Here is a 16840-nt window from a genome sequence, read left to right as displayed (position 1 = left end):
CCTTAAACCTCTTTAAAGCATTAAGCAATCTCAAATAGACCAGCTTAAGTGGTCTCTGATACTGTGGAACATGTTATTACCTATGAATATGGGCTTCGATTTGATTTTCCGCCAAACTATCGTTTTAATGTGGTGGTGGATGACATTTATTGCTTATCAGTTGAGTCAGGTGTTTAACTCTTTGGACCCCAATTGGCTCTTATGTCTGCTGTGTGTGCCCCAATATAGCAGTGATGTAGTCTAGTGTGTATACTGTGACCAGCCTAGCTAGCATTTAAGAACATCATTAAATACTTAAGTAGATTCATTAACACTCATGAACCATCACCAGTCAATGTTGGCTGGAACAACTGGAACTGCAAAATGTGTGTTTTTATGTGAATATATGCAAATATTGGTGGTTTTCTATTGATATTATGGTAAATAGCTGCTTGTTACATAGACTAGACCTCTGCAGTATAGTGACCACAGTTTAAAACAAACAAAGGGGAATGCAAAAAGAAAAACATCCCTTAATTATTCTGTACAAAACATGAAATGATTAAGTAAGTGGTCACAAAAAAAAAGGAAAATGTTGGTAAAAGTTTGCATCCACTCAGCAAATAATATAAGATAATAACAATTTGGTCAATATGAAAATCAATGCCAGAGGTTCAGCTCCACATACAGCACAAATACACAACACAGGACATCTTCTCTTTCAGTCAATATTAACGTCAATATCTCAAACCGTAATTCATTACAAATGCAGAATGTAAATGTACTGCATGTTGCAAAATGACACATTAATGTACGCTAATGTAGGGGCGCACCGATACTGACTGGAATCGACATGCGTGTACATTTCACAGCGCTGTAAAGTATGATAAAGAATGCAAAAGTTAAAAACAAATGCAAATTTATAGAATTTACCTATCCAAGCTCCACCCACAAGTGTACTCTTTGGTGGCTACTAGTAGCAAGGCTGGATTTAAAATGAAGAGAAATTAGGTTGAATGAATAACTGGCTCTAAATGTAGGTATTGTGATATAAACTGAGTCTGTTCTACAGTTTCTCATTAGGCTGAATGAATAACCGACTCTAAATGTAGGTATTGTGATATAAACCGAGCCTGTTCTACAGTTTCTCATTAGGCTGAATGAATAACTGACTCTAAATGTAGGTATTGTGATATAAACTGAGTCTGTTCTACAGTTTCTCATTAGGCTGAATGAATAACCGACTCTAAATGTAGGTATTGTGATATAAACTGAGTCTGTTCTACACTTTCTCATTAGGTTGAATGAATAACTGGCTCTAAATGTAGGTATTGTGATATAAACTGATACGGACGGAGCCTGGATAGATCAATTAAACCCAGACACATAATGACCTAATGACAAAACAATGCCAGAAAAAGAAAAACAGTATTGGTGCACCCCTACTTAAATACTGACCATTTACAATACTTCATTACAAATTAAAATCGTATAGAAATATTACAGAGATTTCATACCTTGAACAAAGAATAGGTTTAGCAATTCATAAAAAAACAAGCAACGATAGAAGAAGTAAAACACTGGCCAACAACACTACTTTAGAGGATTAGCAAAAAATATATCACTGAGGTTTATGAAAAAGCAAGCAGACAAATTAGCTTTTAAAGAAAAACCCTCACTGAAAACAGTGGGGATGGTCGACTGTATCTTAGGGCCAATAAATACGCACAGAAGTGCTCAAAAATAGTCCGAAAATTTTATTTTACACATTTTTCCCCCTTTTACACTAAATGTAGTCGATCAGCCAAGACATGTTTGGTGTCTGAAGTTTGTTTACACGTATATTTGATGAGAACAGAACAGAATAATCTTCAGTATTACACTCAAAAAGTACCATAATAACACAACAACATCCTCACAGATCCAGATACTACTACTGAAAATGGGGGACGTTCTTCACAGCCCAATTTCTCTCACAAAGCCATGTTATAGAGACAATAAATGCTTATGGAAGCAACAGTTCTGTGAAATAATTCCACAATTTTCTTCTGCGCCTCAGCCAGAGGTTTTAGCACTGGAGCTACGAGGCTACTGCAGCTAGCATGAACTGTTAGCATATCTACACCAATTAGCATGGTGCTAAAACCGTGCAGAGTTGTTCAGTTCATCTCTATTAGACTCACTTATCTGCTTTCTGACACTTATCTTTAAATATGGACTACAATATGGACAAAATCCAAGCTTCAAGAGCTGCTGCTACTGTTTTTAGCTGTGCTAGCACATTGGTCCACTGTTAGCAACATTAGCCTTGTCGCTCCAGCGCTAAAACGAAAGGAGCAAACTTCAAACACTAAACATGTCTTCACAAACAGGCTAAGATAAAAGATATCAGTTAAAAGTTCTAATCACTAATCAATTCTTTACATGTACAAGTATATTTGATGAGAACGGAACAGAATAATCTTCAGTTTTCCACTCAAAAGGTAACGTAATATAACGTAACACAACAACGTCCTCACAGATCCAGATACTACTACTGAAAACGGGGGACGTTCTTCATAGCCTGATTTATCTCACACAGCACTGTAATAGAGACAATACATGCTTATGGAAGCAACAGTTCTGTGAAATAATTCCACAATTTTCTTCTGCGCCTCAGCCAGAAGTCTGCATCTTTAGTTTTAGCGCTGGAGCAAAGAAGCTAGCTAGCTAACAACTGAATGAAAGCTTATGGACATTAGCATTAGCCTTGTGATATGCTTGCCTCAAAGCACATCCCAAATCTCTAATAAACCTAATTTATAACTTAATTTTTGTGGTTTCTGGCACTGTGGACATGTTTACACCATGCGTTTCTGGTGATCGGATCACGTTCGGGTTTCATTTGACCGCATGAAAAGGTGAGTGGATCACGACTGCTGATAAACATCATAGAAACCATTAAAAGCTTCTGCTGGGCTTCATGGTGTCCAATAGTCTCGAATGGGTTGATATCACAGTGGTAAATTATTCTAAGGGTTTAACTGGTGTTCTGGGACTGACTGCAGATGCGTTTGATGTAGGGCTGGAAGATTAATCGTTTTTATTTTGAAATCGCAATTTGAAAGGGTGCATTTCAAATCACATGAGCTGCAATTTTTACTACTGAATACATCATCAACAAGTTTTAAATGGGAAAAAATTTTACGTAATAACATGGTGGCTGCGAACTGCCTGTAGATGAGTTGGACCAATCAGAGGCAACAAAACACCCATGTTCTGTATACGCGACATCACAACCATCACAACTAACAGGTAGTCTGACGCACTCTTCAAGCTTCATACCATAAAAAACAGATATTCTGGTCTTCTTGGCCAAAAAACAGGCCTGGAAATGAATTTATAGAAAATAACTCACAGTACTGATCAGAAGAATTGCAATTAGATGTTTTCCCCAAATCGTTCAGCCCTAATTTGATGGCTTCCTAATGGAATCTAAAGGATGTTCTACACAAAACTAGTGGTCTCTAATGTTAGCCATTATTCTAAAAAGCAAAACCATCAGGTTTTAATCCTAATAGTTCGAATGGTCTTTTTTCAGCGGGGCAGATTCTGAGGTGGTGGATCTTTACCACATTTAACACAAGTGTAAACGGAGTATGTTTACATTACCTGTATACAATTAGGTGAGCGGAAGATTTTGAATAAATATACCCTTAATCAATAAGTAAATAGATTAGACATGTAATAATATATATAATAATCAAACAGTTAAGCATTGACTAAAAGGGAATATTAATTTCTCACTAAGATGTGAAAATATAGGAAGTATTAGGCCATAGTCTGCCCGTTCAGGGGCTTTTCAAAAGCAGGTGAACGTATGATCTTATTTACAGGTGCATAAAAGTGAACTCCATATGAGCCCATATGATATATGGTCCAGTAGGGCCTTGTAGGATCAGATAAACTGGCACGAAGTGGCTGAAACCAGGTTTAAACAAAAAGAAGTGTAGTATGCAGTGAACTTAAGGGAAGCCAAGTGATGGGGACTTTTGAATAGAGACTAATGGAACATCAAGTTTGAGGTGAATCATAAAACCCCAGATAAGGGTATATAAGGTGTTGTTTGGACACTGTATCACACAGTTGGGTCTCTCGAGACCTGCATGCCATCTGGAGCCTTTTTCTCGTTCCACAAACTCGGCATCTGAAGTCTTTTTTCTTTTGAGAACTTAGAACAGTTATTAGTCTAAGTGTTTAGCCAGTATTAAGAGATTTCTTTTTTAATAATATTATGTTGGAGGCCTGGGGTCGAAGGGGACAGCCTTTGGTCCCGCAGATGAGCGGATAAACAATGAAAGATTTAGGATATGGGAGGCTGAAAGTCCCCAAACCAGGAGCCTTCATGCACTCCAGGATGATGACAGTGTCCAGGCTGAGCCTATCCTTTCTATAGTAACGGAGAAAAGAGTAAACAACAGTAAAACGGAAACGGCGTATCTGCTCACGTGCTTTTCACACAGGAAAAATACAATTCCAGAGGGAAAAAAGTCTTAAGATTGTCTCAGAGAAATAAAGCAGATCTCGAGGTTATATTAATGAAGGATCACTGCTTTCTGAACTGTTTCTCCTAAACTCCCCTCAGGAGAAAAGAGGAGATTAACATCAGCGTTTCACTGTGAGACGTTCTGGTGATGAAAGAGAAAAGCGCGAGTTCTCCTTCCGCACTGACAGACTGCCGAGAGTGTTCTGTGATCTAGAACCGAGCTCTATAAGAGAACAATGAGATCTCACACTTTTCTTAAGGAGATATTACTCAGCTGAGACTGGGCTGAGACGAGCCAGACACTAAAGAGTTGAGAAATTGTGAGTTTTATTCCTCAGGAGCCGAATTTCAGGAACGGGAGAAAATGGCTTAAAACTCACTTCGATTTCACACTGGACTTGGAGCCTGAGATCGAGGGAAGGTCTCATTTAGAGTATTTCTTTCCTCTGGGACTGGTTCTCATCTGGTCAAACTAAACGGACACCAAACACATGTTCAGGTGTAAACAGACCGGCAGTGTCAGAAACCACATAATCAAGTGTAGTAAGGATTTGAAATGACACTGTTATATAAACATGGACTGAAGTGAACAGCAGCAGCAGCAATATTAAACCTGCATTTTGTCCATTTTTATGAATAACAGCGACATACAGCATCACGAACCACGTCTTGGATCACTGACTTATAGTATTAATATTTTATTACTTTACCTGTTTGATATAAATGAGATTTCCTGCCAGACTACTGCTTTAATCTGGACAGCGACGTGTTCCTGAATACACACTGCTTTGGCAGGGACTATGGCCGGATTCCAGCTCAGCTGATAACTGATTTCCACACAGACAGCCTGACCCAAATAACATCAGCGGTGACCTCAGGTGACCTTTCCTAAACGAATCAGAGTGGTCAAAACTTATAAAACAGATAGATGGATGGACGTTTGGATGGATGGATGGACAGAGGCTCAACTTCACGTGTTCCCTGAGTATTTACACGCCAATTTATTATTATTTTTTTATAGTACTTACGCTTCTTTATGCTGCTTTACTTTAAGTAAGCATCCTGGCTGCCTTAATGTTTACATTTGATTCAACTTCAAAATATAACATCAATTATTCTTCCTATTAGAACTTCAGTGAACTCAAATTTTTAAAACAGCCCCTTTAAACACTTATGAAATCCTTTTTTACGTTGTATAAGTATTAAAAATTCCAAGGGCAAAAGGGAAAAGTAAGAGTATTCGTCTACGAACATGCTCACCAAACCCGATCCCAGTGCTCAACACACGCACACACACTGACACACGCAGTATAAACCAAAATAAAAGTCCTGATAATCACCATAAGGGAGCTATTGCTACAACGGAATGGTATCAGTATAAGAAACTAACTCTACGGATCTTAGACAGCAATAATAATCAATAACATCCTTCTGTCTGCTAACATGAGTGTTTCAGTGAATTTAAAATATTACACAGCACTGATTATTAGTTTCTATACCTTCATTTTTTTAAAAAAAAGGGACTGAGAATCGGTTCCTTGTCACTAGTCATAAATTATTTAAATAAATTTCGTAAATTACGACATTTGCCTCTGCGTTAGCTACAACATTAATAACACTATCACTTCCCGAGGAGAGACGGACGACAAGAGGCTAGAAAATAAACACAGATTTCACTTCATCCTATCTTTAAAGGGTAATTTATCAACATTTCTGCATCATTAAAGGTGTAAACAGTGAATAAAGTTGTTCAGAGTGGTTTGGTGTGAAACGCTCCGTTCTATAGAGCCAGAATTCACAGTGGTGGTGATAGGAACCAGACGTCCACCTCTAGAAGCTCCCTCACAGAAAGTTACTACATGAAATGTTTACAAATACACGGCTGCGTGTAGGTTCACTGGTAGTTAAATAAAATGTCTATATTTGTGTTGTAGTCATGGCGACCCCTGGTTCCTATCACCACCACCGTAAAGACATCTGAACCATTTCACACCAAACCACTCTGAATCACATCTCAAACACTGAATTATGCAGGAATTTTGAAAACTTTGTGGACTTCCCCTTTAAATGCCAAGAGTGTTTCTACATGAAAGCTTAATCTAAAATGGCTCCCTAATCCCTACAAAGTGCACAAAGTTGTTAAGGTTATTAAAACTATGGCTTCTGCATAAAAATAATACACCATATATCCACTAGGAGGCAGTGCAATCCCAAATGGCTCACTGTTAGACATGTAAATCACTATGTGGGTGCAGAAAGCCTAGTGCACTAAATAGTGTGTAGGGAGCCATTTGAGATTTGGACGAAATCTCAGGATTAGAAACGGTAAACAAGGAACGACAAAAACAATATTTTCCACAGAACGTAAAATAACTGGTTAATAATATTTTTATTTTGTTCTAGTTAACATTAATAAATTAATCTAACGGTGACTGAATGGGCTTTATTGCTATTTTAATATATGCATATTATGTTTATTATATTATGCCTATATCAGAGTAATGTATTAAGCGTACATTTATTTTGTTGTCACTAGTTAGTGTAACTAACCAACCTAAATCTATAATAGTTTGTTTCCAATCTCTGGCTCAGTGAAAATGAATCAGAGCAAAAATAATGACGTTATTAACCAGTTAATAAAAAGCATTTTCAAGTTATTTTGTCCCCTAAAGAGAGGAGTGGTGGTGCTATGGTACATTAATCCGGACTCAAGAATAAATAAAAATATAATTAATTTAAAAAGTACAAAAAATGAGTTTTCTCAATTTTGTTCACGTTTTCTATTATGTTCTGTGAAAAATGCTTGTTGTCATTTTTTATTTTTCGTTTTTGTTCTCCGTTTCTAGTCCCTGCTTTGATCCCCATCACTTTAAACCCCTTCACTCTGGTTCTGACCCCGCCCCCTACCACCGCAAGCCCCTCCTCAGGGCCGAATCCGGCATCCTCATTGGTCGCTGGAGCGCTCGAGGCTGTCGATGACTCTGCTGAGGCGGATGTTGAGCAGGCGGATCTGGGTGTCCAGGTGTTCAATCTTCTCCTCCAGCGTGTTGGGGCTGCTGCCTTTGCGCCAGTACGCCCCCACCGGGCCAGTCATGAAATACACCGCCATGATGAAGCACAGTGGCAGCACCGCCTTCTCCGGGTCGCCCTCGAACTTCCGCAGGATGTACAGACATGACAGTGCGAACAGGGAGACGCGAGCCAGCCAGAAGAAGCGGCCGAACACGGCGTGCAGCAGGTAGAAAAATCCACCCAGAAACAAAGACAGGAACCAGTATGCAACCAGCACGGCAGCCACCAGCAGGAGAGCACGGGCCGGGGAACTGGACACGGACGCCGGACTGAAGTAGTGGGTCAGATTAGAGGCTGAGAGAGAAAGAGAGAAAAAGAGAGATTTAAAGCATTACAGTTGGGTCAGCTAAACATGTTTAAAGGAATAGTTTGGTGACAAATGAAATGTACCCAACTTTTCCACTTCCATCTGTCTATTTTAAATGAGCTCGGGCCCAGAGAAGGTGGAAGCATTTCTGGATCCTGTTTATATATGATTTCTACTTTATGTTTCAGAGTTTTAACTTTGTGGTTGCAACGTTTTCACAGACAGTGGTTTTCAGAAGTGTTTCTGAGCCCATGCAGTGATTTCCACTACAGAATCATGTCTGTTTTTAATGCAGTGCTGTCTGAGGGCCCAAAGATCACGGCCAGCAAATACTGGTTTTTGGCCTCGTCCCTTACATACAGAGATTTCTCCAGATTCTCTGAATCTTTTAATGATATTTTGTACCGTAGATGATAAAAAACAAAAGTTCTTTGCTGTTTTACGTTGAGAACCGTTATTCTTGAATTGTTGCACTATTTGATGGTGCAGTCTTTCACAGAGTGGTGAACCCCTCCTCATCTTTACTTCTGAAAGACTCCGCCTCTCTGAGATGCTCTTTATACCCAATCATGTTATTGACCAGCTGCCAATCAATCACCAGGTGTTTTTTTCAGCATTACACAACTTTACCAGCCTTTTGTTCCCCCGTCCCAACTTTTTTGGAACGTGTTGTTGGCATCGAATTCAAAATGGGCAAATATTAAAAAAAATAATAATAATAAAATTTTTCACTTTCAACATTTGATATGTTGTCTTTGTGCTATTTTCAATGGAAATGGAGTTGTACCTCTGTTGCGCTCTGTAGTAGACAAAAATGTTACATTTTTCCTCTGATTGCGTTTTGGGTGGTGGACCCCTGTGCCCCAAAATCTCTCTAATCGCTGCCCTCCCAGCCATCGGAGCTCTGTCCAGCATTCTACAGGTGCTGTCCTGCTGATTCATTACCACCGTTGCAACATCACTCGCAGGCAGAGCCAGAGACAAGCACGCAGCTGGCACCCTGCATCCTCAAAAAGGTGGTTCTTCAAGGGTTCTTTAGGAAGGAAAATGGTTCTTTGCATCATGAAAGAGTTCTTCAAAATTTGCTGTAGATGGTTTTTGGTGTGTGATGTTAAACTTAATAGAAGAACGCTTTTTGGGTGCTACATAGAACCCTCTGCAAAAAAAGGTTTTATATAGAACCATATACAGCACACTTTCCATAAATCTGAAGAACACTTTCATGAAGCAACGAACCCTTTAGTCATGCAAAGGGTTCTTTGAGGATTCATGGCTCTATAGAGAACAATTTTCTTTACTAAAGAACCCTCGAAGAACCATCCTTTTTTAAGAGTGCATAATTCCCAACTCGAGTGAGTGAGTGAGTGAGTGAGTGAGTGAGTGAGCGAGCGAGTATACTCCAAGGCTGTCTCTTGTTCTAACTTCCTGTTTTGACTATAATAGACAATTAAGCCAAGGACGATGAGAGCACAGAGGAACGTGCGGACCCACGGTGCCCACCCCTCTCCTGCACTCAAGAACCTCTTTCGTCAGCCTGCCCCTCCCTCCCCGCCCCTCTCTCACCCAGTCCGAGCCAGCTTCCTACCTTTGCTCCCTCGTCCTCTTTCACTTTCTTTTGTTTAATTTGTTGCTGGCTATAAATAAACGCACTCCACGGGGTTTTCAGTGGCCTCAGTCTTGGTTGTGGTTCCTCACAGTGCCAACCTTCACATTAACACCCCACAAATGTTACTGGATCCTCTGAATTATGAGGCCATTAAGGAGCTGAAATATGAACAACACTATATCCACTCTACATCCACGCTCAGACTGCGCACTGAAATGACGGCGCAGGAAAGTTAGTCGCTGTTAAGCTTCAATGCTGAGCCTGTTTACACCCGGTCACTTCTGGATGAGGCCAATCCACAGAGTGTAAACGAACTCAAAACGCTTTTAAAACAGATATAAATCTGATCACTCAAACCACTTCAGGAGGTGGACTGAGACGCATTTGAGCCACATTATAGCAGCATAAACACATCCGTCTCTCCAAGACACATTCGACAACCAAAAACCCTCCCAGTACAGCCCAAACTCCACCCAATACAACCGCAATCCCCCCGCTATAACCGAAACCCCTCCCAGTATAACCAAAACACCTCCTGGTACAACCGAAACTCCACCCGCCATAACCGAAACCCCTCCCAGTACAACAGAAACCCCTCCTGGTACAACCGAAACCCCTCCCGCTACAACCGTAACTCCACCCGCTATAACCAAAACCCAGTACAACCGAAATCCCTCCCAGTACAACCGAAACCCCTCCTAGTACAACCGTAACTCCACCCACTATAACCGAAACCCCTCTCAGTACAACCAAAACCCCTCCTGGTACAACCGTAACTCCACCCGCTATAACCGTAACTCCACCCGCTATAACCGTAACTCCACTTGCTATAACCAAAACCCAGTACAACCAAAACCCCTCCCAGTACAACCGAAACCCCTCCCCGTACCATCGAAAGCCCTCCCAGTACCACCGAAACTCCTCCCGGCACAACCGAAACTCATCTGAGTACAACTGAAACCCCTCACAGGACCACCAAAACCCCTCCTAGTACAACTGCAACTCCTCCCACTACAACCAAAACTCCTCGTAATACAACAGCAACTCCTCCCACTATAACTGAAGCCCCCCCCAGTACAACCAAAACCCCTCCCACTATAACCAAAACTCCTCTGAGTACAACAAAAACTCCTCCCAGTACAACCAAAACTCCTCCCACTATAACTGAAGCTCCTCCTCTGTGAGAGAGATAATCATGGATGACGCTCCTGAACATGAACAGACACTACTGAGCAAAACTAACTGCAGACAAAGAGGCTAAATGGATGAACAGTCGGTAACTGGCTGCCACATAACTAGTGAATTTGCATATTCCGTCCCACAGCAATCAGATTTCAGTCCGACTCACCCGAAACACATTTGACCATCAAGTGAAAATGGGTGTGGCTAAAATCTTATCAGGATACAATCCAGGTACAAGAGACATGAAGTGACCAGGTGTAAACAGGGTCAGTGTTATATACCAACACCAGCTGCTCAGACTGCAGCCTAAAACTGACAAAGCAACTCAACTACCACATTTGAGGAAGCCTGCTGGTCTGTGTGGGGAAGTTTGGTGAGGTCAGTCTTTAACCTGTTAAACTCCTTGAGACCACCGGTGGTTCCCAAACGCACTTCCTCATATTCTTCATAACTTTCATATTTCATAAGCTACATTCTAAAGGTGGGGGTCGTATGAGAGCTGTAACTGTCTTCTTTCCAGTCAAATAGATGGGTGATGTAATTTTAAACCCTTATAATAAAAGAAGCTGAACTCACAATTTTTTGTTCTACTGAAAGTCGACCCATTTTTCCACAAATCTGGGCTATAAACTATAAACAGATGGCGTCTCTTCAGTGATCTGCTCTGTAAACATTACTTTTATAAAATAATACAAAGAGCGTCTAAGATTTTTGGCTTTCAGCAGTAAATTGTAAGCATATAGCAATATGTGTATCATAAAACACATGTTCTGTTAATTTGAGGGGAACTTTTAAAAAAATAAAAATAAAATAAAAATTTACATTTATTTCATGCAGTTGCTGAATAATTTGCCTCACGATTTGGTCAAATTCAGATGGAAAAACCAAAATATACCCTGGAGAATAAGAGGTGTGCAACAACATTCATATCTTAACTTTTTAACAGCCTCATAAATCAGAGCATCCAGTGGAAAAATGTACACAAGTCAAAACGTCGTATCATGTTTGGAACCTTTTTTGTTGGCGACAAGACTTCAGAGGTCTGTTAGCTTATAGTGCTGCTATATATATGAGACCCAACATGCAGATTTGATGTTTTCATTGTAGACAAATGTAGTCAATTAGTTGAAGATCTGAAGGTTGTAGGGCTGAACGATTTGGGGAAAATATCTAATCGTGCTTTTTCTGAATAATATTTCCACTGCAATTTAAATTGCGAATATTATCTATAAGGTATCAAGTTAAGGCCTGTTTTTTTGGCCAATAAGTTCAGAATATTAATTTTTTCTGGCTTTAGACTTGAACCCTGAATGTAGTGTGCAGGTTGTGGTTGTGATGTCACAACACACAGCGGTTTGGCTGCCTCCGATTGGTCTAACTCATCTACAGGCAGTTCACAGGCTCTGTTTTATTACATTTCCCCACTTAAAACTTAAGACAACATTTTTGATAATGTAGCCTATCATAAAAAAAAATAGCAGCTCTTGCAATTTAAAAAATTGCGCTCTCAAATTGCGATTTCGATATAAAACCGATAATCTTTCAGCCCTTTAGGGCTGCTTTTTAGTTTTTGCACAGGAGCTACAATGCAATGTACACAAGTATGATGCACAGCTGTAAACGTAGCTATCAACCTATGTTATTTATGTAGCTAACAACTAATGGAGCTAACACATAATGGAAGCTAATGTATATCAGTTAGCATGGTGCTACCTGCATGCCTAAAGGTGAGTTTTTGACTAAACCATGTCGCTGTTGTCGGAACAAAACCTTGTATCTCCAAAATGGTAACTTTACAGGAGAAGGAAAAAACCTACTCTACTTTTAATGTAAGTCAATGGAACCAGAATTTGTTCCAAGTCGTTTTTGGGCCGTTTCTTTGGCCCATTCATCATGAAATTTACACACAATGTAAAGAACAACAGGCATTTTCAAATTATGTCAAAAACTGAAAAACAGAAAAAATGGAGATACAAGGTCACATCTTACAGTCAATCCCCATAATGTCCAGGAGATCCGTCCAGATCTTCCATATCGTGTCCAGGAACGAGTCGACTCCATGGACAAACCTCTCAGTGGTCTTGGAGAAGAACTGAAAGGAGAAACAAATTTCAAGACTATTAATGATCCTGTATGAGCTCCAGTACCAGCGTGTAGCGAGTATGCTGATGTAAAAAAGTACAAAATCTAAAATAATAAGTTTTCTTTGGGGACTATTTTGCCTCAAAACACCCTGCATGTATCCCTCCACCATGAATGGATTAAAATAAATGGATTAACCAGACATTTTAGGCCAAAACCTTGTCACCAAACTATCATAAAACAGTGTCTCAGTCATCAGGCAGTGAATTCAGAACCATTTCATGTAGGAACTTTCTGTGAGGGAGCTTTTAGAGGTGGACGTCTGGTTCCTATCACCACCACTGTGAACAGTTCTGACTCGGTAAGTTTCTCTAGAATGAAGCGTTTCACACCAAACCGCTCTGAACGACCCTGTTTACATCTTACCCATTTAATTATGTGTAAATTTTGAAAAATCGGTGGAGTTCCCCTTTAATACCCCTAAAACAGCTCCCCCACCTTCTACAGTATAATACCCCCACCTTATAAACTGCCCTAATACTGTCCTAAACCCAGATTTCCTTCATACTCGCTTTCCTCAGTACAACACACACACAGTTGTGTGCAAAAGTTTGGGCGCCCCTGGTCAAATTCCTTATGTTGCTGATTTTCTAAGTGTAAATAAGTGAACATGTCCTCTAAAGAGAACACACTTCTGCACATTCAAATGCACGATTCCTATTTATTCGTTTAAAAATAAATATAAATATAAATTATACCCTGTGCTAAAGTTACAGCACACTTTATACATATATGTTAAACTCAGCGAATAAGTAGATACTGTGCAATAAAATGTGCAGAAAATGCCACACTGCTTCCTGCGGAGGACGTGTTAACTTATTTTCACACATTAAATCAACAGCACATGTCGTTTGACCACTGGCGCCCAAATATTTGCAGACAACTGTTCACCAGACGACTCCTGCAGTATTACAGTCTTCTACAATACAATATGGGTATAAAACTGCACCTTATCAAACTCCTTCATGCTGTCACTGCCAAGCACAACAGCACCCGTATCCTTAGGAAGAGCCCACGTGCCCCCAACACATGACTTACCCCACCCCAGGATAAAATGCCCCTTCTCCCTATATATAAGCCAATTATAATATGCCAACCTTATGAAATATAATGCCCCACTGCCTATATATAACGCCAATAACACCCCACCTTACATACAGTGCTTATGAAATACCCCCTCATAGCCCCCTCCACAGAATATAATGCCCCACTCCCTATATATAACTCCAATAACACCCCACCTTACATACAGTGCTTATGAAATACCCCCTCATAGCCCCCTCCACAGAATATAATGCCCCACTCCCTATATATAACCCCAGTAACACCCCACCTTACATACAGTGCTTATGAAATACCTCCTCATAGCCCCACAGAATATAATGCCCCACTCCCTATATATAACCCCAATAACACCCCACCTTACATACAGTGCTTATGAAATACCCCCTCATAGCCCCCTCCACAGAATATAATGCCCCACTCCCTATATATAACCCCAATAACACCCCACCTTACATACAGTGCTTATGAAATACCCCCTCATAACCCCACAGAATATAATGCCCCACTCTCTATATATAACCCCAATAACACTCCCACATCACATACAGTGCTTATATAATACCCCCATAGCCCCCTTCCCAGAATGCAATGCCCCACTCCCTATATATAACCCCAATAACACCCCACCTTACATACAGTGCTTATGAAATACCCCCTCATAGCCCCCTCCACAGAATATAATGCCCCACTCCCTATATATAACCCCAATAACACCCCACCTACATACAGTGCTTATGAAATACCCCCTCATAACCCCACAGAATATAATGCCCCACTCTCTATATATAACCCCAATAACACTCCCACATCACATACAGTGCTTATATAATACCCCCATAGCCCCCTTCCCAGAATGCAATGCCCCACTCCCTATATATAACCCCAATAACACCCCACCTTATGAACAGTCCTTCCGAAATACCCCCTCAAAGCCCCCTCCACAGAATATAATGCCCCACTCCCTATATATAACCCCAATAACACCCCCACCTTATGTACCCCCTCCCCAGAATATAAGGACCTCTCTCCCCATATATACGCCAATTATACCAACCCCACCTTACAAAACACCCCCATAGCCCCCTCTTCCTATATTGAGCCTAATTATAACACCACCACCTGACCCACCACTTTATGAATTGCCCACATGCCCCCCCCCCTTCCACCCCACTCTACAAACTGCCCCATCGCCCCCTCTACCCCCCATCCTTATGCAAAGTCCTCATGCTGCCCCCCCCCACCTTGTGTAGTCCTCATCACCCCCCCACCTTATGAACAGTCCTCGTGCTGCCCCCCCCAACCTTGTATACAGTCCAGTCCTCGTGCTGCCCCCCCACCACCTTATGAACCAGTCCTCGTGCTGCCCCCCCCAGTCCTCGCCCCCCCACCTTGTGCACGGTCCTCATGCTGTCCTCTCCGAAGGCGCTGCTGAGTGTTTGGTACACGCCGCTGGCCGCCCTCCGCAGGCTGTTCCCGCTGTTCCCGCTGTTCTCCCTGCGGCTCCTCCCTCCCTCCGTCAGCAGCAGAGCGCTCAGCAGCAGCAGCGTCACCGGCACCAGCCTCATCTCTGATCAGATCAATCGATTAATCAGGATTTTGCAGATCAAACCGATCAATTACTCCGCCAATGGATCCTGAGCGTGGACAAGCGTCACCCTGCCGGAACCGGAGAGAGAAGGTGCTTCCGCAAGCGGCAAGAAACTCACTACTGCCACCCGGAGGCCGGATGAGGGAACAACCGCTGCTCCAATTTCAGCACCAATGACGATTTACCCCCTGCATCGACCCCCTCACTGCTTTATTTACCCCATCACTGCTTCATTGACCCCTCACTGCTTTATTTACCCCCTCACTGCTTTATTTACCCCTCACTGCTTTATTGACCCCTCACTGCTTTATTGACCCTATCACTGCTTTATTGACCCCTTCACTGCTTTATTTACCCCCTCACTGCTTTATTGACCCCTCACTGCTTTATTGACCCTATCACTGCTTTATTTACCCCTCACTGCTTTATTGACCCTATCATTGCTTTATTTACCTTCTGACTGCTTTATTTATCATTTTACTGCTTTATTTACCTTCTCACTGCTTTATTTACCCCAACTGCTTTATTTACCCCTCGCTATTTCATTGACCCCTCACTGCTTTATTGACCCCCTCACTGCTTAATTTATCCCTCACTGCTTTATTTACCTTCTCACTGCTTCACTGACTCTCTCACTGCTTTTCTTACCTTCTCACTGCTTTATTTACCTTCTCAATGCTTTATTTACCCCATCACTGATTATCTACACACTCACTGCTTTTTTAACCTTCTCACTGCTTTATTGACCCCTCACTGCTTTATTTACCCCATCACTGCTTCACTGACTCTCTCACTGCTTTTCTTACCTTCTCACTACTTTATTTACCCCTCACTGCTTTATTTACTCAATCACTGCTTTATTTTCCTTCTCCCTGCTTTGTTAACCCTCCTTCTGCTTTATTGACCCCTCACTTCTTTATTTACCCTCTCATTGCTTTATTTACCCCCTGGGTAAAACTTGTATCTCAATTTTTTGTCATTTTTAATTTTTCTCTGTGATTTGAGCACAGCAGCTGCCTTTTTCATTTAGTACCATTAACATACCAAAAAAGTAATAAACCAATAAAAATGCTCCAAAATCGCTGTCAATAAAACCTCTTTTCGTTTACCTACATTGAAGGTAAAGACCGTTTTTGCCCTCTGCTGTAAACGTTACTGTTTCGGAGATACCTGTTTTCCTTTGGACAGCGTAAGCGTTTCATTTCACATTATCCTGTGTATGGCTGTGTGTGTGACCAGCACAACGTGATTTAATTCGATTAAATAAATAATAATAAAAAAAAAACAAAAACAAAAAAAAAACACAAGATGCTCCGTCTTGTCCGAGGGGGCAGTCATGGGCTGGAGGTTGGGGAACAAGCCTTGTGGCCGGAA

At 41.1% G+C, this 16840-nt stretch overlaps 1 protein-coding gene across 1 annotated transcript; it reads right to left on the bottom strand.

The window, feature by feature from the left end:
• Positions 1 to 6463: 6463 nt before the first annotated feature.
• On the bottom strand, positions 6464 to 16305 carry LOC118827747 (bri3 binding protein). The gene is made up of 3 exons (XM_036599195.1): positions 15267 to 16305; positions 12661 to 12763; positions 6464 to 7870 (listed from the first exon to the last, which is right to left on the bottom strand). Exons 1-3 carry the CDS (start codon positions 15441 to 15443, stop codon positions 7449 to 7451), a joined length of 702 nt encoding a protein of 233 aa, XP_036455088.1. The 5' UTR covers positions 15444 to 16305; the 3' UTR covers positions 6464 to 7448.
• Positions 16306 to 16840: the final 535 nt, after the last annotated feature.

Source organism: Colossoma macropomum, unplaced genomic scaffold (assembly GCF_904425465.1).
Source record: "Colossoma macropomum unplaced genomic scaffold, Colossoma_macropomum, whole genome shotgun sequence".
Taxonomy (NCBI): Eukaryota; Metazoa; Chordata; class Actinopteri; order Characiformes; family Serrasalmidae; genus Colossoma; species Colossoma macropomum.
This window is presented reverse-complemented; position numbering and strand designations above follow the sequence as displayed.